General features: G+C 40.8%; 3 protein-coding genes across 9 annotated transcripts in view; 2 read left to right on the top strand and 1 right to left on the bottom strand.

Annotated features, from left to right (window-relative positions):
- The window catches only part of chdh (choline dehydrogenase), a 29,733-nt gene extending 18,838 nt beyond the window's left edge, over positions 1-10,895 (bottom strand). Inside the window, exons 1-2 of one of the 4 annotated variants that reach the window (XM_067591703.1) lie at positions 10,726-10,895; positions 178-654 (exon numbers count right to left, since the gene is read on the bottom strand). In XM_067591703.1, coding sequence (XP_067447804.1) covers positions 178-611 — 434 coding nt within the window. In that variant the 5' untranslated portion in view covers positions 612-654; positions 10,726-10,895. Of the gene's footprint in view, positions 1-177; positions 655-1,750; positions 1,982-2,003; positions 2,093-10,725 lie in introns of those variants that run through there. The other 3 variants (XM_067591700.1, XM_067591702.1, XM_067591701.1) reach the window with 3 other exon arrangements.
- On the top strand, positions 2,062-16,897 carry LOC137184235 (interleukin-17 receptor B). 4 transcript variants are annotated; one of them, XM_067591710.1, is made up of 11 exons: positions 2,062-2,138; positions 2,235-2,314; positions 2,414-2,438; positions 3,310-3,423; positions 12,314-12,420; positions 12,653-12,785; positions 13,190-13,234; positions 13,348-13,377; positions 14,227-14,316; positions 14,796-15,088; positions 15,454-16,897. In XM_067591710.1, exons 2-11 carry the CDS (start codon positions 2,249-2,251, stop codon positions 15,886-15,888), a joined length of 1,338 nt encoding a protein of 445 aa, XP_067447811.1. In that variant the 5' UTR covers positions 2,062-2,138; positions 2,235-2,248; the 3' UTR covers positions 15,889-16,897. The 4 variants fall into 4 exon arrangements, with proteins under 4 accessions (XP_067447811.1, XP_067447812.1, XP_067447810.1 ...); XM_067591711.1 differs by lacking the exon at positions 2,062-2,138 and having other exon boundaries at positions 2,145-2,314; positions 13,193-13,234; XM_067591709.1 differs by lacking the exon at positions 2,062-2,138 and having other exon boundaries at positions 2,145-2,314.
- A 1,093-nt stretch (positions 16,898-17,990) lies between these two features.
- actr8 (actin related protein 8) lies at positions 17,991-23,416 on the top strand. Its single transcript, XM_067591699.1, has 13 exons — positions 17,991-18,266; positions 19,166-19,336; positions 19,451-19,561; positions 19,918-20,022; positions 20,147-20,320; positions 20,411-20,504; positions 20,624-20,756; positions 21,037-21,190; positions 21,396-21,491; positions 21,642-21,782; positions 21,895-22,201; positions 22,510-22,673; positions 23,019-23,416. Exons 1-13 carry the CDS (start codon positions 18,132-18,134, stop codon positions 23,160-23,162), a joined length of 1,929 nt encoding a protein of 642 aa, XP_067447800.1. The 5' UTR covers positions 17,991-18,131; the 3' UTR covers positions 23,163-23,416.
- The last annotated feature ends 586 nt before the right edge of the window (positions 23,417-24,002 follow it).

Here is a 24,002-nt window from a genome sequence, read left to right as displayed (position 1 = left end):
TATTTTTTGGTAAAATGTCAAATCAAAGTGTCACAGAGGTCATGTGTGTTTGCACATACGTGAAAACAGTGTAGCAATAATAACTGACAGCCACTAAAACAAATAACAGTTTTATACATCTGCACCTTAACATTTCAAGATCAGTGAAAGACAAGTGAAATATCTGAACTACTTTACTTTTCATCACAGAGGTTGTAGGTCAATGCAGCTGGCATGTGTATCTTCCATGAGAGTCGTGTGCTGCCAAGCAACATGTCTTTAGGCCCTGCCTCGAGCAGCAGCACAGACTCATGGTCATCCTCTGTAAGGCGGTTAGCTAGGACGCAGCCCGCTGACCCTGCTCCAACAATGATATAACTGTATGACGGCGTTTTCTGATTGGCTGCAGGTGACATTGAAGAGTTCCAGTGAGCAGCTGTGGCACTGAAGCATCTGTAATGGTTGGAGGAGGAAGAGCAGGAAACGGAAGGGCCCATGTGTCTCATCCTTGGGACAAACTGACATTCTGGCAAACAGGTAAACAGGCACCTGCTGTCTCTCATAAATCTCCCTCGAGTCCCGGTCACAACTTGTCGGGCTCCAGTTTGGCCTAACATGGCCAAAGACAACATCCTGGTTCTGGGAGGGTTCTTTTCATTCACTGGTCAGCTGTCACTGAGAACAAGAACAACACATGTTAAAGGACACACTGAAAGGGGGAAGCTGGAACTGGCACTAGTATGGTGCTGGATGAAATTTCCATGTCCAAAATTAACACTCATTTGTGTACCGTCCTGCTAAATATGCAAATTGTGGTTCCAGAGCCTTAAATAGACTTTTGTTTGTCATTTTGGATCCCTTGCATCATACTCATTACTTGTGCCTCACCTTGTCCTTGTCAAAGTCAGTTTTAAAATTACTGGCATTTAAATTAACAACTAAACCAAATGTCTGACCTGGGGCCTTGTTTGTCATGGCTCATTCACTACAGTAAAGGAGAAATCTTTGTGTTTTGATCTGCCTGATATCTAGGCCTAATGGTTACATTTGATTTGGGCCAACAGGGAGAGTGTTTGTCAGTAAGAATGTAACATTCTTTTCTGTTGCAGCCTCACTTTGTGAGTCACCCTGATAAGATCCTAAAGTCATGCCTAGTCAACTTCACTAATTTATACTAATTTTGTTCAGAGGAAGGACAGAAAAAAAGCTTGTGTCTGCATCTGTGCGTGTGTGTGAGAGAATATACGAGAGTTTTTATGTCCTTTCCGTGTAAAAGGCTACAGAGAAAAGGCTGCAATAAACTGTTTTGACAATAGTTTATTTGTGGAGTATTCAGTATCGCGTTTACTCCAGGGGAAAGGTGTAACAGTTACAGTCTTCCTATTCAAGCCGGGCAGGCATATCTAGGTCAGCTACTCACAGCAGTTTATTGTCCAACTGAACTCAGCAAACAGCCTGATATGTCATTAAGTAATTTAACTTCTTATAAAGCGAGACACCACAAAATTCAGAAGGGAAACATCAAGGTGTCTCCCAACTTTTTACAAGCAATGAACTCAAATGTATCTTTTAGGGCTGGTTTGCATTGATGAAAGTCCAATTTCGCAACCGCTAGCTTAACGCTATCAGTAACGTTATAACAGCCTGAGTCAATAAGTCTGCTCCATTGCCTAACCGAGTTGACTACACTTTAAGACAGATTTATGCCTGATTCAAACACGTTTTAACCACTACAAACGATTTAAAGGATGTTTGAAAGTGTGTTTATAACCTTTACAGTGGTTCGGCTGATGGTGACAGCGATGTTGAAACTTCTTTCGGGACGTGTTTGTCCGTTACGTTTGTTTAGTTTTACTGTTTATCCGAAGCTCGCAGCACAACATGGACATCACTAACCGTTAACCTACTTCACAAATATAGTTTACGTTTAATATAAAACAACGTGGTACCGGAGGTGTGTAACGGTAATGTCAACACAGAGAGGCATGAGGAGTTGAAATAATAAGCAGCAGAAATAAACGGACCTTACCGTGCCCGATCTGGTTTGACCAGAGGTGACGTCACGGTGTGGGCGTCACCTCATAAAGACGTAAAGTTATATTTTAACGGACCAAACCCAGTGAGTCGTTACAACGGAGTCATCACTTGACACACAGCAGGTGGGATGCTACATGGACTAGTCAGGGCTGAAGTTTGGTAGGGACCGGGGTTGTAAAATTGTACCTGTCCCTCAGACGTGTGTTCTGTGTTTTTAGGCAGCCAGGTCTTCATGATGTGGAGGGTCTCACTTATATTCTTTCTTTACGTGGCGGCTCAGGTGACATCGCAGGAAACTGTAAGTTCCCAGCTTTCAGCGAATGAGACATCAATGATTTCAGTTAAAAGTAACAGTGACTTAAATTATCTTTTTTTGGGGGGGTGGGTTTCTTTGCAGAAAGTGGAGTGTCGTGAATCGCTCGGTATGTTGTGATATTTTATTCATACTTTGGAGTAGAACTATGACCTTTAATGTCAATATGTTAGTTTAAAAATCTGAAGGCACCATTGAAGCAATTATAGGTTTTGACCCAACTAGGTGTTTGTTGGCCAATATTTTGTTTGATTTAGTTTGTACGTAGGATTTTGATCATAATTGGACACTAAAACTTCCTATGAGGTTGTTACAGGGCTGGTAGCTCTTTCAGACAGGATGACACAAAGTCAGTGGCTTACATATAAGCCACCAAAGTGTGTCAAAAATAGACAAAAAAAAAAAAAAAAAAGAAAGAAATTAATATGAAATAAAAAATTTTAAAATCTTTTTATGAAGGCCATGGTTAAACAATAGATTTTTATTTAAAATGTGTGACTGAAATTGAACAACATCAGTAGCCACACTGGTTTTCAACACATTTTTCAACTTCATTATGCTGATTTCCAGATTAATGCGGATATTATGCAAAAATATAAATATAAATAATCATTTAATAACGATTTTTACATGTTTTGATGGTCACAGAAATTACAGAACACTTACTTAATATGCTCTTTCTCTCTTACTCAAAAAAGAAGTTTTATGTTGCTTCAACCACCTTTAAGCCTTGTGGCACTTGTGTCAGGTGTAACATGGAACTGAATATTGAGGCATTTACTCTCAATGGCTTCTTCTTGATCTCCTGTAGGATGCACTGGTGGATTGTACCTCATTTGAACATCGCTTTGGACAAAAGCATCTGCCAAATTTATAATGTAAATGTAGCCTACATTTCTGAATTAACAGAGGACATCTGGTTAAATAACATAGACACCATCAATGCATGCATTAAGCAACACTGTTATCTCTTGTTCCAGATTTTCCTCCCCGCAATGACAACTCTCCATCTTTGCTGGCGGATTTGAAAGCCGAGCTGGTGCCAATGGGAAGTAAATATATGATTAACGTAAGCTGGGCAATCAACATTGATGGTAGGAGACAGCACTTATATAGTTATATTTTTTTCCACATGGATATTTATGAAACCACTTGATTTGTTGGATTTAAGACAGTATCTTATTGATTATCACTGATAATCTGCTACAAACAACATAGGTTCTTACACCTACAGTCAGTGTTTATCCAGTGAATGTCATTGTAGCGACTACTGGCAACAATGTAAAAGTCGCTGAGAGGCTGAGGTTGGGCCTTGTTTGCCGTTTGTCTGACACACTACCAAAAAGGTTCACCGAGATCAAAAAATAAGTTTAATAACTTTTATTAATGAAAAGGATCAACTTATTATAACGTGCACAATATATACTCAAAATAATCACAGCGATCAGGTGTAAAACAGCGGTCAACAAAAAATACGACGACCCACTCACCCTCTGTCTCTTTCTTACCAGTCGGCATGCAGGTGAACAGGTGCTTATATTAACTATAGGATATCACCGCCCGTATCCATGTGACCTGATTATCAATCACTGTGATCATGCAATAATAAATAAACCAAAATAATCCAAAATATAAAACAAAAATTACTACTTTGCAATTCATTCAAACTTGAAAATTAATCCATTCATGGCTCCTACACGCCAGCCCCTAATTATTAGGTTATAACATAATAATTACTCACATTACAAATGTTAATAGGAGGCATGAAGCAATTAAAAGCTCAATAATCAAAGTCCATAAATTTACTTTACATTTTCGATCTTCTTTCTTCCTCCCGATCCTGTACATGAGTCATAAGTCAGTAAGACCAGAGGTTACTAGCACATAGTCTTATCAGAGTGATCTTTACCATCACTATGTCTGTCAGTCAAAAATTAGAGTCAAAATGGAGGTCAAAGTGTCACAATGTGCATCAGCCACTCCTTATCCAGCTTCGGCCTCCTGTAGTAGACAGACTTTGGTTATTGGTCGGTCCAGGCAGCTGCTCTTTGTTTTGATGCGCACCTGACGCACAAAACCTCTCCTGTCTGGAAAGGTTTGTAGGACTCTTCCCATGACCCAGGAGTTACGAGGTGCCGTGTTATCCACTATGAGGTTGCGCTTCACTCCTGACCACCTCTGACGCTCCTGCAGTTGAGGTAAGTATTGTTTAACCCATCTTTTCCAGAACAAGTCAGACATGTACTGGACCTGCTTCCATCGCCTATGAGCATACATGTCTGTCCCCTGGAAGACTCCTGGTGGCAAAGATGGTAAGGTCTTCAAAAGTAACAGGAGATTTGGTGTCAATGCCTCCAGGTCATTAGGATCTGGGGATGCTTTAGTAATTGGACGGCCATTGATGATGGCTTCCACTTCACAGAGAACTGTGTGAAGGCCGTCTTCGTCCAATTTTTGCACTTTCAAATTGGAATTGAGGACTTTCCTCACTGATCTAATTAACCTCTCCCAAGATCCTCCATGATGTGAGCCAGCCGGGGGGTTAAAAGTCCATTTTATTCCTTTCTGAAGAAGAACACCATTAATCTGCAACTGATTCCACTGCTCAATAGCTGTTCTCAATTCACGCTCTGCTCCAATGAAGTTTGTCCCATTATCAGAGCGCAATTCCTGAACTTGACCACGTTTCGCTATAAAGCGTCTGAGTGCATTAATGAAAGAGTCTGTGTCCACTTCAATGTGGATTGCGTGTATGGCCAGGCAGGTAAAAATGACTCCATACCTCTTCACTACACTCCTTCTGCTCCTCACCTCGAAAAGTCCGGAATGGTCTACTCCAACACCAGTAAAAGGAGGTTCATCTGGATTAATTCTTTCATAAAGGTAAGTCTGCCATCTGCTGGGACACTGGCTGAGCATTCAACTGTCGACAGATGATACACTTTGACAGAACTCTCCTTATGGCTGTACTGGCACCAGTGATCCAATATCTCTCATGCAGTTTGGATAACATGTGGTTACGACCACCATGTCCCACCTCTTGATGAATGTGCCTCAGAAGACTGGCTGATATATGTAAATCCTTAGCCAGTATTATGGGATGTTTAGTTTCTGCTGGCATAGATGACCTGCTGAGCCGACCACCAACTCTCAGAACACCATCCTCCATCAGTGGGCAGAGTGTGTAGATGTGACTGTGCCCCTTCACACTTTTGCCCTTTTTCAGCCTGGAGAATTCCTCTGGAAACCTCTTCCTTTGACGAAGCTTGATGATCTCCAGTTCAGCCTTCTCAAGCTCCCCCACTGATAGACAACTTGAAACTGTCTTTCTCTTAAAAGTTTCCATGTCCTTCTCCAATGAACGTCTTTGTTGGTCCGTATCCAAGTCAGACTGTGCAAGAGCCATGCTCAATTGTCTCCTTCTGACAAACAGACAAGAGCCAAGTCTTAAATCTCAAGATCCAAGCAACAGACTTTCTCAGATGGGTCCAAGAGTCAAAGTAATGGATCATGCGAGTCACTGCATCAACCTCCTCTCTGACCTGTACAGCATTCACTGCAACAGCTTTCTTAACCTCAGGGTCATCTGATGGAAGTTGAAGAGCATCGTCAGGAGAGACAGGCCACTCACTCTCAGGTTGAAGGAGAAAATGAGGCCCTGACACCCACGTTGCATTCTTGAGAAATGTATCTACTTTCACACCCCTGGAGGCAACATCGGCTGGATTGCTTGCAGTTTCAACATACCTCCATTGAGAAGGGTGTGAGGCCTTGCGAATTTCTGAGACTCGGTTGGCAACAAAGACTCTGAATCTGGAAGTCTCATTTCTGATGTACTTGAGCACAGAAGCACTGTCTGTCCAAAACACAGAATCCTGAAGATGCATGTGCAACTCTTTCCTCCACAAGACATCAATGCGACTTGCCATGGTGGCAGCAATAAGCTCTATTCGGGGGATGGTAACAGACTTCAGTGGAGCTACCCTAGCCTTTCCCATAACAAAGGCACTGTGTACTTGAGAGTGGGCATTTCATGACAACAGGTAAGTCACTACTCCATAGCCTTCTTCACTTGCATCACAGAAATGATGCAGCTGTGCTGTAGTAACTTCTCCAAAGTCCAGTGGTTTCAGACATCTCATCATGTTACATTTCTCCAAATGACAAAGTTCATCCAGCCAACTTGTCCAGTCCTGTGCAACCGACTCAGGTATGACATCATCCCAGCCAAGTGCTCTCCTGCACAGATTCCTTAAGATCTTCTTCGCTGACAGGACGACAGGACTCAAGATACCAAGAGGGTCATAGATGGAGCTAACTGTTGAGAGAATCCCTCTCCTGGTGAGTGGTCTGTCCTTGATCACAATCTTGAACTTAAAAGTATCAGACTGGATACACCATTCCACCCCAAGTGCTCTCTCTACTGGTAGCACATACTGGTCCATGTCCAACCTTTTCATATCATTAGCTCTGTGGCTCTCAGGTATCACAGACAGAACATCACGCCTTTGTGAGCTGGAATCCACCTTTAGCACAGATGGAGACGAGGTCATGATAAAGTGACACTGCTTCCTCCACCGAAGCCACTGACACAAGACAGTCATCAACATAGAAACAATGTAGGTCCTTATCCACCACTTCCTGGTTGAACTGTTCTTTGTTGTCCTCTGCACATTTTCTGAGGGCAAAATTGGTGCAGCTGGGAGACGACGTCGCCCCAAAGAGATGCACCATCATCCTGAAGTCGATGAGATCTTGATTTAAATCCCCATCAGGCCACCAGAGGAACCTCAGCAAATCAACATCTTCCACTGGCACTCTTACTTGGTGAAACATGGATTCAACATCTGCCATGTTCACCACTGATTCTTTCCTGAATCTGGTCACCACTCCTATCAGTGAACTTGTAAGATCTGGTCCCTGTAGGAGCTGAGCATTAAGTGATGTTCCCTGGAAACTCGCTCCACAGTCAAAGACAACTCTGATCTTTCCTTTTGTAGGATGGTAGATGCCATGGTGCGGGATATACCAGACCTTGCCATCACTATGTTCCACATCCTCTTCAGGCACCCTTTCAGCATAACCTTTGGCAACAAGGTCATTCATGAAGGCCATATAATCAGCATGAAATGAGGAATCCTTCTGAAGCCTCTTGTTCAGGTGTAAGGCACGCTGCTCAATGATTTTCTTATTATTTGGCATGCTAACGTCCCTTTTCCTCAGAGGTAAGTTGATCTGATAGTGGCCATTCACTTGCTTTGCTGAGTTTGTGACCAGTTCCATAAACTTTTGATCGTCTCTTGACATGCCAATTTGTTCATCCATGCTGCATTCAGGGAAATCTGCCTTAAATTGCTGCTGCCAAAGTTCGTCCAAACACACAACTGACACTCTGTTCACTTGTAACTCTGGCTGCTCACAGTCCATTGCATCTCCACTGTCTCCTTTCAGTGGTCCATTCACAGTCCAACCCAGCATTGTCCTTATTGCATAGGGTCCATTATTAACACTGCGTATGACTTGCAATGGTTCCAAGGCCTTAGAAACATTTGTCCCTATCAACAGCTCAATCCCTGCCTCAATCTCAGGCAAATTGACATGTTTTAAATGAGGCCATCTCTGAAGATCACTCTGTCTCGGAATGTTCCCCTTGTGAACAGGCATGCACACCTGCGTGTAAGCCTTGGGCAGTTCACAGAAGTGCTCCTCATTCAAGCCAGCTACCTCCAGGCCCTCCTGATGTGACTGCTCACAACTTTCTCTTGGCCCATTGTCTGTAAAAGAATATGTACCTTCTTCCCTGTAAGGTCAAGCTTGTGCATCAGAGACTCTGTACAGAATACTGCTGTACTGCCTTGGTCCAAGAAAGCATAGGTGGTGACAATCTTGCTCCCCTTTCTGGATTTAACTTGCACTGGAACTATGGGAAGTTTACAATCATGATCACTAGCCGCAGTAAGACCACTTGACACCAGAGTGCTGTCCACTGACACCTCTGCTTTTCTCTCAGCTAGGTCAGATTCCTTTTCCTTTGGAGGAATGTGAAGTATGGTTGGATGTTTAAGACCACATTTTGCACAGGAAATCCGTTTTCTGCAATCTTTGCTGATGTGTCCAATACACAAACAGCCAAAACAGACACCATTGTCCTTCAAGAAGCCAATCTTCTCTTTATGTGCTCTTTTCCCCAACTGAGGACACAAATCCAATGCCTGACCTCCTCCACAGCAAAAATATGTCTTCCTTTCAGTTTGAACATGTTCCTTCCCTTTGGTTCCAGGTTGAGTTTTGTTTCCCACAGGGGCTACGGTGGTAGCAAAACTAGTTCCTTTAATTCCAGAACGAGATTGTGGATTGTGCTTGCTTACACCTTTGTTTGTTGTCAGCGATGGAGCATCCTGTATGTTTCCAAACACTGGGTCAGTTAAGATTCTCACTTGTCTCTCAATGAAATTAGTGATGTCAATGAATGTAGCTCTCTGGCTACGCCTTTCTTGCAGTTCACAGGCTACAGTTCTCCACTTGTCCCTAAATTTGTAAGGCAATTTCCTTATAACAGCCAGCATATTGGCAGGCATGTCTAGCTCATGCAAGTATTGCACCTCTTCCATGGCATTACAGCAGCCTCTGAGGAAAAAGCTGTAATCTTGAAGAGCTTTTATATCTTCAGTTTTGATCGGAGGCCATGACAGAGCTCTTTCCATGTATGCAGATGCAACCTTCTGCTCATTTCCAAACCGGTCCTGTAATAAAGCCTTAGCCTTAACATATCCCCTCTCTGGATCAATGTGCTGGCAGCTTCTAACAAGCTCTTTTGGATGACCCTTAGTGTGCTGCTCCAGGAAATAGAGTCGGTCACTGTGGCTCACAGTGTTCCTTTCCACACCATCCTCAAAAGCCTTCATGAATGCATGATATTTGAATGGATCACCATCAAAAGGTTGGTATATCTCGCTTGGGCAAAGATGAAAGACATTGCTGCTGTATCAACAGTGTAGTGATTTCATTTTGCTTCCTCATAATACCAAGCATGTTGTTTTGGTCTTCATTTTCTGGACCCATATTTGCATATGACACATTTCCATATTGCATTTGTGTAGTTGCTTGAGCATCATGATACACCGAATGTTGCAGGTGTTCATGGCACCCTACAGACATAGGCTTCAAATGAAAGAACTGAGATGGATTTTTCTCCTCAGGCCTTGCTCCTGTATCCAGGTGGTCACATGTGACTTCCTTTTGTGACATTTGTGGAATAAATGGATTTGCCTTAGCACTGAGGGTTTGTGTTTTTCCTTGTCTTTTTTCCAAATAAGAATTCATTCCATCTGATTGCTTTGTTTTAGAGGTTTTCCCACTTAGGATGCTCTGAGATCTGAACACATTTAGCTTAGCCATGTGTGTAGCAATTTCCTCATCCAGTTGAAGCTGCTCCTTCCTTTTACGTAGTCGTTCCTCCTCTTCTTCCAGTTCGTGTTTGTCCTTCAATAATTTTTGTCTTATCTTTAAAGCTGCCAAGTCCGCCTCAGCTTTAAGACGTACAGATGAAATACTAGAAGCAGCAGACTTTCTTCCTGTTGCAGAGTTTTGTGATCTGGACACTCTGCTTCCCACATTTGACACACTGTCACTTGGCTTTACATCATCTTGTATATCATCTGTCATGATTATGGATGCAGCCTGCATTATTACTTGAGGTTCATCGGCTATTTGAAGAAAAGACACAATTTCAATTCACAATGCTGGAAAACCATTCATTTTGTTTCCTCTGTTCATCCTCTGGGAGTAAAGGAATCAACATATTATGTGACATGTTGGCATTTTCACAAAGTTTAATTAAACTCTCTAAAAGGGGTTGTACATGAGAGACATTTTCCCTTTTTTTCATGAATGATTTCAATTGTGGTATGAGCCCTTTAATTTTATTTTCAGTCAGTTTGCGTTCCCGTTGAAGCTTTTCAATTTTATTCACCAACGCCTTTGCAGTGAGTTGAGCTTTTCTTTTCCCACACTCCATTGAGAACTTGTAACACCAGCATTTATTTGACTCATTTTTCCTCTTGAGTTCCTTTTCGATGTATTTTCCAATACATTATTTGTGCATTTAAGGACACATCCACAGACCGAAAGGCAATTCATCCAGCAAACATTTCCACATCAACAGCGCAGCGGCAACTTCAAAGAGACCAAGCAGAGATTCCTTATTTTTGCACCACGGAGATAATTCAGCACCGGGAATCCATACAATCAGGTTAATGCCAACACTCCGGGTGAGCCACCTCTCAACCGGTAATCAATCAGTCAGTCGTCCCCAGCGGACACACAGCAGTGAATATGCAAGCCGCATTCCTTCCATTAATACACAGCTTAATGCGTACAAACACCGGTAAGCCTACCTGGCTTCTGTGGTTGGCTTTGACTGCGGCTCCTGAAGTTGTAATAGTTGACAGCCGGTGCCTTCTTCAGTCATTTACCCCCGACGATCGCCTTGTTTAATCCCCTTCCAATCGATCCTTGAGCCCATGCGCCATCCGGTGATGTTTATTTTAATGCCGTTTTTTGTTGACAAAAATGTAGCGACTATTGGCAACAACGTAAAAGTCACTGAGAGGCTGAGGTTGGGCCTTGTTTGCCGTTTGTCTGACACACTACCAAAAAGATTCACCGAGATCAAAAAAATAAGTTTAATAACTTTTATTAATGAAAAGGTTCAACTTATTATAACGTGCACAAAATATACTCAAAATAATCACAGCGATCAGGTGTAAACAGCGGTCAACAAAAATACGACGACCCACTCACCCTCTGTCTCTTTCTTACCAGTCGGCATGCAGGTGAACAGGTGCTTATATTAACCATAGGATATCACCGCCCGTATCCATGTGACCTGATTATCAATCACTGTGATCGTGCAATAATAAATAAACCAAAATAACCCAAAATATAAAACAAAAATTACAACTTTGCAATTCATTCAAACTTGAAAATTAATCCATTCATGGCTCCTACAGTCATGGTAATACCATAACATGGTATCCTTGATGTATTATACTCTGAGGTTGTTGTTCTCTCTGGTCAAGTTGGTAACCTCAGTGCATGAACTGGTAATGATGTCCCTCAGTTATTTAATGTCTGTTTGGTAAAAGAATTTCTTAGTTCTGTTTCCTCAGTAAATATGGTGTCAAGACTAGAGCTGCAATGATTAGTTGATTGATCAATTAGCAATAAATGCCAACTATTTTGATAATTAATTGTTTTGAGTCATCTTTTAAGAAAAAATGTCAAAATTCTCTGATTCTAGCTTCTCAAATGTGAATATTTTCTGTTTCTTTAGTCTTCTATGACAGTAAAGTGAAGATCTTTGGATTGTGGACAAAACAAGACATTTGAAGATGTCAAACTGGGCTTTGGGAAACAGTGATCTACATTTTTCAACATTTTTAGGACCAAAAAACTGATTGTGAAAATAATCCTTAGTTGCAGCGCTAGTCAAGACTGTCAAACTTGCTTAACATTTCTAGAGGTTTCAGATTCTCTTCAGTGAACTTCAAGGTGGTTTACTGCAAATAGTGAAAATTCCCCAAAATGGATGTAATGAAATAACTTAATAATGGAAATCATTCAAAATTGATAATTACATGCTCTGCCACAGATTTCTTAAGAGCATGTCAAAGATGAAAGTCAGCCGACACACTTTCTCCTCAATTTTATATCACTGGGCATGGAAATTTTTCACTGAAACCCAGAATAATTAAAGGCTTTTATGTATGAGGCAAAAGCCACATAATGCTAGAGAAAAACTAAGGTGTTCAAATTGATGTTCAACAAAAGATGTTGAACTTTTAAAAGAATTAATATAATATGGATAAACAAGCCTTCACTGCAGTTTACATATATGAAGTTGAGGACACTACTGAAGGCCAGCTGATAAACTGATAATGTTAACTCTGATACAAACCCTGTCATTTTTCTGTCTCCCTGCAGCTAGTATCGAATATCTGATAGGCACTCGTATCAAAGGTATCGTATCAGTGTACTTCTGTGAATACAACCCACCTTTGGCCAAGACAAACCTCACTGGCTCAAAGCAGGTAACATACAGCCACATGATTATATTCATAATCTATACATATTAATTGTTGTTTTGATACATTTTATCATTATGGGATGTTGAATAGGAATGAAAACACATTTTAGTCTGTTTAAGCAGTGATTGTCCGCACAACGTGTGTTTTAAATGATCGACTTACGAAAGGACTGTGAAGGTGAAAAGATCAAATGCTCTCTAATTACATATTTTTATTGTCATCTTTTCAAATCTAGAAATGGTTTCATCATTTAGTAAGCGGATTCACTGGCCCCAACGAGATCGGCGCTGTCAATCTCCCTGTGCCACCACATGGGAGTGGTCCGTCTTACAAATATACCGATATTGAAATACCTGATACACCACAACGTAAGTTCACTTTTTAATTCACTACTTTATTGATACCCAGCAAAGAAGCATCAAAAAGTAAAGACAGCAAGAATAAACAAACAAAAAAAGCAAAAAATGTTTGGATTTATTACATTTCCATTTGAGTATTTTTGGTTACTTTGTTAACACTGTCAGGCATGAAACTTAGTGCAAGTCAAAAGTATTTAGTTAGCAACATTGCACTCAAACTATGTTGTTTTGATAGTACAGAATAATGAATCGAGAACATTTTACAGGCTTATCATCAAACATGATGGGTATAAAATATGTAAAAGACATAAATATGTTTTGTAATCTCAGTCATGGTTACTCTGTTGTTTCCATACAGGCAGCATGAACTGAAAAGTTTTCAAATGTTTCAGCCTTAGTGTCTGTTTTCTCAGCAGGTATGACACACCAAACCCCAAGTTCTACTCAAGTTACTACAGGTGAGCAATCTCATGTCTTGTGCAAGTGTGTATGTGTGTATATAAATCATTATTCATAACAAAGATGTTGTTGTTATTCTATCTAACAATACTTTTTAAATATTTCACTCCAGTTAAGATCACTACTGAGATTCCTACTTCAGGTGAGACTTCACAATTACTGAAAGTACAGTTGAAAGTTTTTTCTCTTTTTCTTTAACCAAAACAGATAAATTTATATATATATGTGTGTATATATATTTAATTTCATGGTGGTTTGTGTTTCCGTCTATGTAGATAGAGAAGTTTTTCCATACAGTCAATAAAATTGCTCCATTCACATCACCGTGAATTCATAAACTGATGGTCACACTGAGCCTGACAGCAACCTGCAACACAAGAGCCACAGTTTCTGAACAACAACACACATTAGTTTTCCTGCTAAAGCCTCCTTCTTATCAAACTTACAAACATGAACACACATCTTGTCCCGCACCTCAGCTCGTTGAACGAACCACCAAACAAACATTCACTGAGTCAGTTAAGACAGACTAACGTCAGTTTGCAGGCTAGGTAGTTAAGTAGCTGCTCAGCTGCTGCACATTAAACACCTTATAAATGTAGCTGAAAATGATGATGCTGGTGTGGTCCTTACTCTTCATGAGAACAACACACTGTCTGCCCATGGCTTGTAAGTTTGTTTACTGCTGAATGTCAGCCTGCTAGCTCCAGTCAGTCAAGACATAGACACCAAACGCCCCTCCAGTTGCTGAGAGGAAAGAGGGCATTTCTAATATTTCCCCAAAGATCTTTTTTTCTTCCCTTAAATAATAAAAAAATGATTGACATTAAAATTAAAAAAACATCTTTGCATAAAGATACAACTAAATTGATTCCAGTTGGACTTCAGTGCACCGCCAGTGCATACAGTGAATCAGTTGAATCTCAATATAATTACATGATGTAAAAATAAGGAATGTGTTTTGTGTGTAAGTGTATGTTTTTCCTTGCAGAACCAAAAACACCATTCACCAGCATAGTGGTGGCAGCCATTTTTGGAGGACTGGCCGGTTTGATGATCCTGACTACTTGCATCATTTTCTGTAAATAGACTTTTAAACACTTTTAAAACATACATTTATTAGGAAGATGACTTTGGCACCAACATTTCAGATGATAAATGAGAACTTATTCTCAGCAACATGGTTTACTTCAATGCAAAATCTGATCTAGAATGTATTATACCAATGCCACATTAGCAAAAATGTTCCCTTGTAACAGATGTATGGGCTCATCTGCCAATCTTGTACACATACTTTGCATATGTCATCAATTACTTACAAAAACTTTTACAGCAATCTTTCTGTCAGATTGCAAAGACCTTAGCTTTAACTACTCTACTGGCAAGAGGTCTTATTGTTATCTTGAAATGGAAACATGCTTCACATCCTAAATTTGAAGGTTTGATTAAAGACTCATATGTATCAGTCTTTTTATACAAATTGGAAATCCCCTCCATATTAAATATAAAATGTTTGACACTGCTACCCTGTGCTGAGGTTACCTTACCACTCTTTTCCAGTGTTTTGTAACTCCCAAGATAAAAGCTGTGGAACAAACTTCGCCACGTCATTGAGTTTCGAAAGGTTGTCTACATGTCCCATGGTTCCTGTCTCTGTCCTCGTGGTCTACCCTGCTGAGAATGTGGCCTTCCAGCGGGCTGTGGTAGCCTTGGCAGAGTTCCTGCAGTGGCACAGCGGCTGCAGTGTGGCTATCGACATGTGGCAGCAGGGGAGGATCGCAGAGCTGGGGCCGATGCGCTGGCTGGCAGAACAGGTCAAGGCTGCAGAGAGAGTGCTCATCGTCTGCCCGCAGGTAGAGACTGTAAAGTTGTCTAATTTTTTATAATTAATTTTTTTACTGTCTGACTAGAAGTGATTTTAGTGATGATCGTTTTTATTGTATTGTATGATGTAACCCAAAACTTTAACTTTAACAAAAGTAAAGTGGGAAAAAAATGGAGTACATGCCACTGAACATCAAAAGGAGATGACCTCTGAGCTCTCATGTATGGATATGTATATACCAGGAGTTCACCTGGTATATGCCTGGGAAATCCTTGACATTTTGTAATTATGTGTAATTTATTGTCTCTCCTCTCCTCTTCTCTCCTCTCCTCTCCTCTCCTCTCCTCTCCTCTCCTCTCCTCTCCTCTCCTCTCCTCTCCTCTCCTCTCTCAGCCCTCTTCACAGCCCAGCCACTCTCCTCCCAGCCACAGCTCCCCAGAACCCACCATCCCAGCTGCAGCTCATGACCTTTACCCCCTGATTCTCAACATGGTGGCAAGTCATGCGAAGAGTGCCATAGAGCTGGCTCGGTTCTGGGTGGTGCAGCTGGGTGAGCAGAAGGACAAGAGGCCCAGTAACCTGCCGCTGGAACTGGGGTCCTGCAAGAGTTTTTGTTTGATGAAGGACTTGAACAAGCTCTGTGAGAGTCTTTATACTCAGAGGCAGGATGACAAGAAGAAGACATCAGATCTGATCTTAAGACCACGGATTTCCTACAGTGAGAAGAGTACAGTGAAGTTAAGAGAAACTGTAGAAAAGCTAAGCGGACATCAACCAAGCATTCACGGAGAGGCAGAACCATTGAAATCTGTGATCACCTCTGGTTGAACGTGTGTAATGAAAATGTTTAGACTGATATAGTTTAAAGGGTCAATGAATTAGTCAAAGAAAAGTGATTTCATTATGCTGTTTTCTAAAATGTATTTTTTATTCTATTTTTTTTACTGACATAGACCTGTTTATTTTGAATAGCAAAACACTGAGTTGAATACTGCAAGGTGGATACTCAGTATTTCATCTCTGGTATGTAGCACCACCTACTAGTCTATTTATCCATTTTGTTACAACACCAAAGTTGCCTATTCTCGTTGAGGAGGAAGGTGTGGAAACCTGCCACTGACATGCTCTGTTAGTGTTTCATCTGTCGTCATGATCATGTAGAAATTGTAAGCTGCTTCAAGGTGGATGAACACCAGCACAACAAAGTCTGTTACTTAATAGATGTAAGAAATAATTCATTTACTGTATTTGATTGTTATTATGATTTAATCTGTAAGCTTTAATTAAAGAAACCAGAATACATTTTCTAATCAGCTACCAACTAATGCTAAAGGCTAGATGTTATATTTATTACATTATATCATCAAATCCCTCAGGATTTTTTGTTTATTTTATAACTTGTGAAATATTAATGGAATTTTTTTTACTACTCTTTGGAAAATGTACCTAGCTAACTTTTTTAATCCAGACTCAGTTTATAAAGTTGAATGGTGGCTCAGTGGTTTGCCTCAAAGCAAGAGGACTCTGAGCGCAAACCCAACCTGACCAACTGCAAAGTAGTTTGCATGGTCTCCGGTTTCCGTCCACAGTTGGAAGCTATAAATTGCTTGAAAATGTGAACATGTTTTTTCATGTCTATGCTATCCCTGTGATATACCGGGCAGATTTTCAGGGTATACCTTGTTTCTTACTGCTGCATGTTGGTATAGGTTCATGCGCCCTGCAACCTTGAAAAGAACTGGTTATAAAAAAACTGATGGTTTATATGGTCCTTCGAATTGTGTCATCAAGTAGTATTTGAATGCATTGAGAAACATTAATTAAAATATAAGCTTTACATGATTTAAGATTAATATTCACAAATAATACAGAGAACACTTGTCCATTGCAAAGGTCAGCTGATGACAGGTGTTGACCTACTGGGGCTTCTGCCAAGGCCGTGAACACCAGTGGCATCATATGCAGCACTATTCAGTTACAGTATATAAATACACAGTTCAAATGATGAGATGGTAAATATTGGTATGAATGTTGGACATGTTTTTTCAGTTGCTCTAATGCATTCGTCCAGGAGTGAGTTAATGAACCATCCGACTGTGCATAGGCAATGATGTAACTATGAGTAAATGTGGAAGCCCGTTTATGCCATTAAAAGAAAATCATGTCAAAATGCCTACTTACTAAGTCAGAATCATGAGATAAAAAAATATCACAATTTTGATTTAAATTATGAGATGAAAATTCACCATCATGAGATTAAGAAGCCAAAATGATGACATAAAAAGCCCAATTTATGAGATAAAAAGTCTAAATTATGAGGTGGTAAGTTAAAATTATTTGAAAAAACGTTTTGATTTATTAAGTCAACATAATGAGATAAAAAGTCTAAATTGTTAGAAAAAAGTAAAAATTACAAGATGACATACTAAGTGACCTAGTAAGTCAAAATTTTGACTTTTTACCTCATAATTTTGACTAAGTTGGAATTTTGCCTTATTTTTTCATAATTTTGACCAAAAAAAAAATTTTTTTTCTTTCACTGGCAGAAATTGGCTCCCATAAGTATCTGAGTCAAGTTAGGATATTGTATTTTTATTTTTTTCCCCACGTAATACAGCCATGCAGTGCATACTTAAGCTTCAATAAACCTATATTAAAATTAGAAAAGCACTAAATATGTGTCCTCTTAGCAGCTTTGCCTTGAGAAACTATAACCTGCATATTAGGTTTTTTGATGGTTGTTCTGGGAATGTCAGCATGGCTTACAAGTCTGCTGTGCCCAAGGATCCCATGAGACTTAATCCTCCCATTATTTATTTTTCTTTTTTCTTTTTTTTTTTTTGGTCATGTAACAATAAAATGAATGAGAAACAATACCAAGAAAAAAAAAACTTCTTTCGACGAATAGAAATCGATGTTTTGTCCACGTGACCAAACACGGAAGCTGTGCTGCAGCTTTTCAGTCAGGAGGGAGGTAGTTACTTGTGGTCGCATTTTGAAGTTCTTCACGTTTATTAGAAGTTAACGATACACTAATTCTGCCTGTTAGTCGATGACATTGAACCGTGAACATGACTCAGGCTGAGAAAGAGCAGGAGAACGGGAGGGAGAAAGAAAAGGAGCGAGACAAGGAGAAAGAGAAGGAGCAACAGCGCGGCGTGAAAAGACCCATCGCTCCGCCGGCCATCCCGGAGCCTCTCCAGGAGGTGAGATGGAGAGTTTCAACCGCTGTCTAATGCTCAGATTCCTGTAAAGTAGCCGAATATCAATGCTTGGAAAACATCCCAGTAATCTGTTCATTTGTCCTACACAGATATCCACTTTTCTTGACTGGCGCTTAATATCCGTCACATGAACTCATCTGTGACTTGGCAGTGAACAAATTTAGTTTGGTAGATTATTTTCATTATTGGTTAAAATGTTAATGATCCTTTCGGTTTAGATGTTGCTCTAGATAATGTCAAAGGTTCCGCTAAAGCCCCGCACAGGTGACCTCAAAGGTGTTCAGTGTGCATTGATATGAAAAGCAAGAGAAGCTGTCAGCAGCTTAATGTGTGTTTGTTACTTTTACTTGATGCACTTACGTTTAGATTTTATTTTCACTCTATTATGTTTTTGGCCATTGAGAAATCGTTTAATCAGCTAATAACTCCTGTCCAGGGACTGTTATGGTCTCCATAGTGCCTAGCTCAATGAAATGGTTTTCTGAGTTTGGTAGTACTTGACTGGCCTGTACAGAGCCCTGAACTCAACTCCATCAAACACTTTTGGGATGAGTTAGAACAAAGACTGCTAGGTCTTATCACCCAACATCCTACCCAGCTTCATTAATACTAATGATACTAATACTACTAATACTCTTGTGGCTGAATGGGAGCAAATCCCTTCAGATTTCAAATTCATGTGGAAAGTCTGTCCAGAAGAGTGCGGTGTGTTACAGCAGCAGATTTTTGCCCATAATTTTACCCAATCATAAACTTCACAAATGAAATGTTCAGGTTTCCACATATTTTTGGCCATGTAATAGAATCTTTATTCACCTAATGTTCATGATATTGTGATTCTCGTTCTGATTATTTCGAAACCATTTTCTCCTCTTTTACAGCAAATACAGAGCAATTTTATAGTTGTCATCCACCCTGGTTCCAGGACGCTCCGCATTGGCCGAGCAACAGACACTCTTCCGGTGACCATCCCGCATGTGATAGCTCGCAGACACAAGCAAAGTGGACAGCCCAGATACGAGGACCCCTGGCTGTTGAGAGAGGGTCTAAATGTACGTCACTCTTCACCAGAAACAGTCACAACACAGTCTTTTAGTCTCAAATTACTTTTAGTATTTGTGTCATATCTTCATTTACCCTTATTGCTTCCTTATCCTGTCCAACAGAAACCAGAGAGTAATGAGCAGAGGCAGAACGGGCTTAAAATGGTCGACCAGGCTATTTGGTCCAAGAAGATGTCTAATGGTGTGCGGAGGACGCCAGTGTCGGCTGAACAGGTGCGCTTTATGGAAGAGAGGAACAGGAAGAGAGAAAATTGTTGCTTATGAGAAAGTAAAAAAAAGGGGAGACAATGACTTTGTAACCTCTGCAGTCATTGCAAATAAAAACAGCTTAGAGGGGTTTACCGGCACATAAAAACTACAAACTTATTTGCCTTTAAATTGTTTGGCTTAAGTCACATTTCTGTTTTTTGACTAAAAGGGAAAAGGTTGCTTTAAACTACAATGAATGACTCTAGTGTTAACATCAGTGAGTATTGTGTAATCTATCGCTGTTGTAAGAGCAAGCATGGTGTATGCTTTCATGTGCAAAAATCTATTTTCATACCTGTTTTTTGTGTGTGTGTGTTTAGGCCAGAGCCTACAACTGTCAGATCCGTCCGGCAGTACTAGACAACAGCTCCAGGGTAAAGTGGACCAACACAGCTCACCATCCTCCTCATCTGGTGGGAGAGGAGGTCAGTGCAATGAATTTATAAGTCAGGAAATATCCATCTAAAACTTGGCATTACCCAAACTCTTTGTCTCTGTTTCATCAATTTTTTTCTCCTCTTCTACCTTCTCCATCCTGCCATCATGCAGGCTCTGTATGTGAATCCATCCGACTGTTACAACATCCACTGGCCTATAGTCAGAGGTCAGCTCAATGTGCATGGCGGTCCCGGAGGCTCACTGACCGCCGTTCTGGCCGACCTTGAGACAATCTGGAGTCACGTCATTCAAAAGCATCTGGAGATCCCCCTGAAGGACTTAAAGGTAGGAGAGACCTCTGCAGCTTTTTACATCACTTTCTTCAATGCTCTTTTCTTCTCACATTAATGCTTCGTTCTTGTGGCTGGTCGACAGTATTACAGATGCATCCTGTTGGTTCCTGACATCTACAACAGGCAGCATATCAAAGAAGTTGTCAACATGCTGCTGCTTAATATGGGCTTCTCAGGTATCACACACATATACAAAGACATACATATACATCGTTATACTCTGCCTCAGCCTGGTCAATCTATCCAATCTTTTCTCTTGCCATCACCTCATGTTCTGTCCTGTGTGTGTGTATAGCAATCATCGTGCACCAGGAGTCTGTGTGTGCTACATTTGGCAGTGGGTTGAGCAGTGCTTGTGTTGTGGATGTAGGAGACCAGAAGACCAGTCTCTGTTGTGTAGAGGACGGAGTGTCCCACCGGAACTCGAGGTGGGGCTGAGAACAACTTTTTATGAATATGTCTTTGAAATAATTAATTTGTCTGGATTATAATTGCAGAGATCATAGGTATGTTTTACACAGGAAACCACAGAGCAGTGATATAGATGACAATAATGAAAGTTTTGTAAACCCCACTGGAAATATATAGAAAACAAACAGCCTGCCAGATTGATAATAATAATGCTGGGTTCCTGCAGTTTCATATTGACATCTGGCTTTTTTGCGGCATCTGTATTTTATGTTTTTATCTGTCTGTTGGACTTTGCAGGTTGTCTTTGGCATACGGTGGCTCAGATGTGACCCGTACTTTCTTCTGGCTCCTGCAGAGGGCAGGATTTCCCTACAGAGACTGTCAGCTGTCCAACAGATTGGACTGCCAGCTATTGCAACATATAAAGGAGACTTTCTGCCATCTAAACCAAGTGTGTGGGTCAGGGGTGGGATCTGTGTATGTGTGTTAATGGTTTAGAGGGAATATTTGGAAATCCCAGCATGTGCGTTGATCGAGTTTTTAAAATAAATGCTGGCCTGTTTGTTTCTGGTGAACTAACCACAGTTATTCTTAAAAATTGACAGAGAAATATGCAATTATGTGAATAAATTCTAAATGTTTCTTCATCTTATTAGGACATATCAGGACTACAAGATCATGAATTCCAAACACGCTTCCCAGAAGCTCCAGCTCTGCTCTACCAGGTTCGACTAGGAGATGAGAAATTACAGGTACTTTGCTGTAATATAAATCTAAGCTGATTTTAGATTGATGCTGAAATACTCTTTACATTATTCTGTCTCCAGCTTGCATCTGTGGCTCTATTTGTGTCTCTCCCCCTCATGTTTACTGGTTAATATGTGTGTGTGTGCATGTTTTAGGCACCCATGGGACTTTTCTACCCGACCACATTTGGCATCGTAGGTCAGAAGATGACATCCCTGCAGTACCGTTCCCAAGGTGACTCAGAGGACCCTCATGATGAACACTACCTGCTGTCCACGCAGAGCAAACAGGACCAGGTAACTCACACAGAGATACTCGTGCCCATCTCACACATTGAATTAAATTTCTTCAGATAGATGCTCTTTGGTTCTTGTCCTTTTTTGCTTATTCTCCTATTTTCTCCAACAGTCCTCCAAATCTGCTTCAGACCGGAAGGCTTTCTCCAGACCGGGCGGAGCTTTGGATGGAGAAATGAGCGGTCAGGGAGGGATTGGGGAGCTCTCAGACCTGCCCAGGGGCTGCGGGAGTGGCGGTGCTGGAGGGATGCAGGGGGAGATGGAGCTTGGTCCTACCCAGGGGGAGTGCCTGATGGGGGTAGGAGAGGTGGAAGAGCCACTGTCTACTCACCTCTCCAGGAAGACTGCTATCATGAGCCAGTTTGAGAGCAAAGCACTGGGCCTGGATAAGGCCATCCTGCATAGCATCGACTGCTGCGGTAAGGAAAGACAGGGTGAAAGAGAGGTTGAAGGGAACAAGGATTAAGTAGGTATTGTAAGCAGGAAGAGATGCAGAGTTAACAAAGTGCTTGAAAAGAGAGTGAAAATGCAGGACTCAAAGGAGTACTCTGTAGCTGGATCACAGAATAGAAATAGAAAGGAATTATGTAAATAAAATTAAAAAAAAAACAACTATTTTTTAATGTTATTTACAAGGAAGTAAAAGGTCAAGGATGCAGAGGAGGAGAGATGTTTCACGATGCTCAGAACATCCTGTTCTAGCTCACTCTCGTCTTTTTATTGACAGCATCGGACGAGACCAAACGAAAGATGTACAGCTCCATACTGGTGGTGGGAGGAGGGCTCATGTTTCATGGTGCTCAGGAGTTTCTGCTTCACCGCATTATCAACAAGATGCCGCCCTCCTTCAGAAGGCTTGTAGACAACGTGGAAGTTATCACACGGCCAAAGGTAATTGTTGCACAGACTCAGACTGAGATACAGATCTGCAAAGTAGTGACCCTCATTTAATATTTCCATGTGCTCTCACTTGCCAGTGTATTAGGCACACCTAGACTTACATAAATTAGGGTAGACTAAATGTTAAAAACAAATTAAATATAAACTGAACATTATAACCTTCATGAAAGTAGGATTTATTGCAGGACTGTATTAGTTTTATCTAATTTTACCTAATAAATTGACAAATGGGTGTATGTCAGAGGTAGTGAGTTAATAAGATGAGAACTACGCAGAACATACTGTATGTTATACAGCTTCCTTAATGTACTGTATATTGATGTGCATGTGCTCTAGGATATGGACCCTCGCTTGATATCGTGGAAGGGGGGAGCAGTGCTGGCGTGTCTTGACACCACACAGGAAATGTGGATCCACCAGGGGGAGTGGCAGCGCTTCGGTGTCAGAATGCTCCGCGAGAGAGCTGCCTTCGTTTGGTGAAATCAATCAGATTTTACTTGAAGCTAAGAGAGGATTCCTAAAAAAAAAAAAAATCCCACTTTGTGACACACATGATGTAAAGTAGGCTGTTTTCTTGGATCAAAAACCCAGATGAGGTCATTGTTTAACTGTTGAACAGTCTTTAATAGGAGAGGGAGTTTACTAGTTAATATTCTGTAAATATTACTGTGCTTCTCTCATGTTCATGGATGAGTGGATCTGTGTAAATAAACCCTTCACACTTTGATAAATAATTGTTGCATTTGATTGGAACAAACAAAATCCACTTTTCTTGGAATTATGAACATAATAAATTTAAACAAGAGGTTGTAAGACCAAGTGTGACAATAATGGAACAAGAAAAACTCAATACTAATGTGTTTCAACAGCATAAATCTTTATTCAAACAGAATGATACAAAACAAAGACAAACAAATGTCATGATTCCCAGGAGGGATGATCATAATATTGACACACAGCTCTGGTGTGACAGGAAAATTAAGGGGCAGAAGCGGGGAAAGGGTAGAAAGTGATGAGGATTGCTGCTTTATCAGCCAATCTGGCCCCTACGTGCAGGAATTCCCAGAAAGGCGTCAAGAAACTGCTCGTGGCAGTGGCAGCAGATAAAGAGGGGCTTCAGCACAGTGTCGTCACCATCTTTCTTTATGCTCTCAGCAAACAGACACTATGCCAGGCCCCACGCCTACACAGGATGTGTAGGCGTTTACCTGGTGAAAAGCAAGGATTATACATTAAGTAAGGTTGTATTCACATTATGTCCAAATATCTATTAGGCAGTTAAAAACCAACTTAGAAACGTTAACAACTTACAGTTGTCAG

This window comes from Thunnus thynnus, chromosome 6 (assembly GCF_963924715.1).
Source record: "Thunnus thynnus chromosome 6, fThuThy2.1, whole genome shotgun sequence".
NCBI classification, from domain to species: Eukaryota; Metazoa; Chordata; class Actinopteri; order Scombriformes; family Scombridae; genus Thunnus; species Thunnus thynnus.
This window is presented reverse-complemented; position numbering and strand designations above follow the sequence as displayed.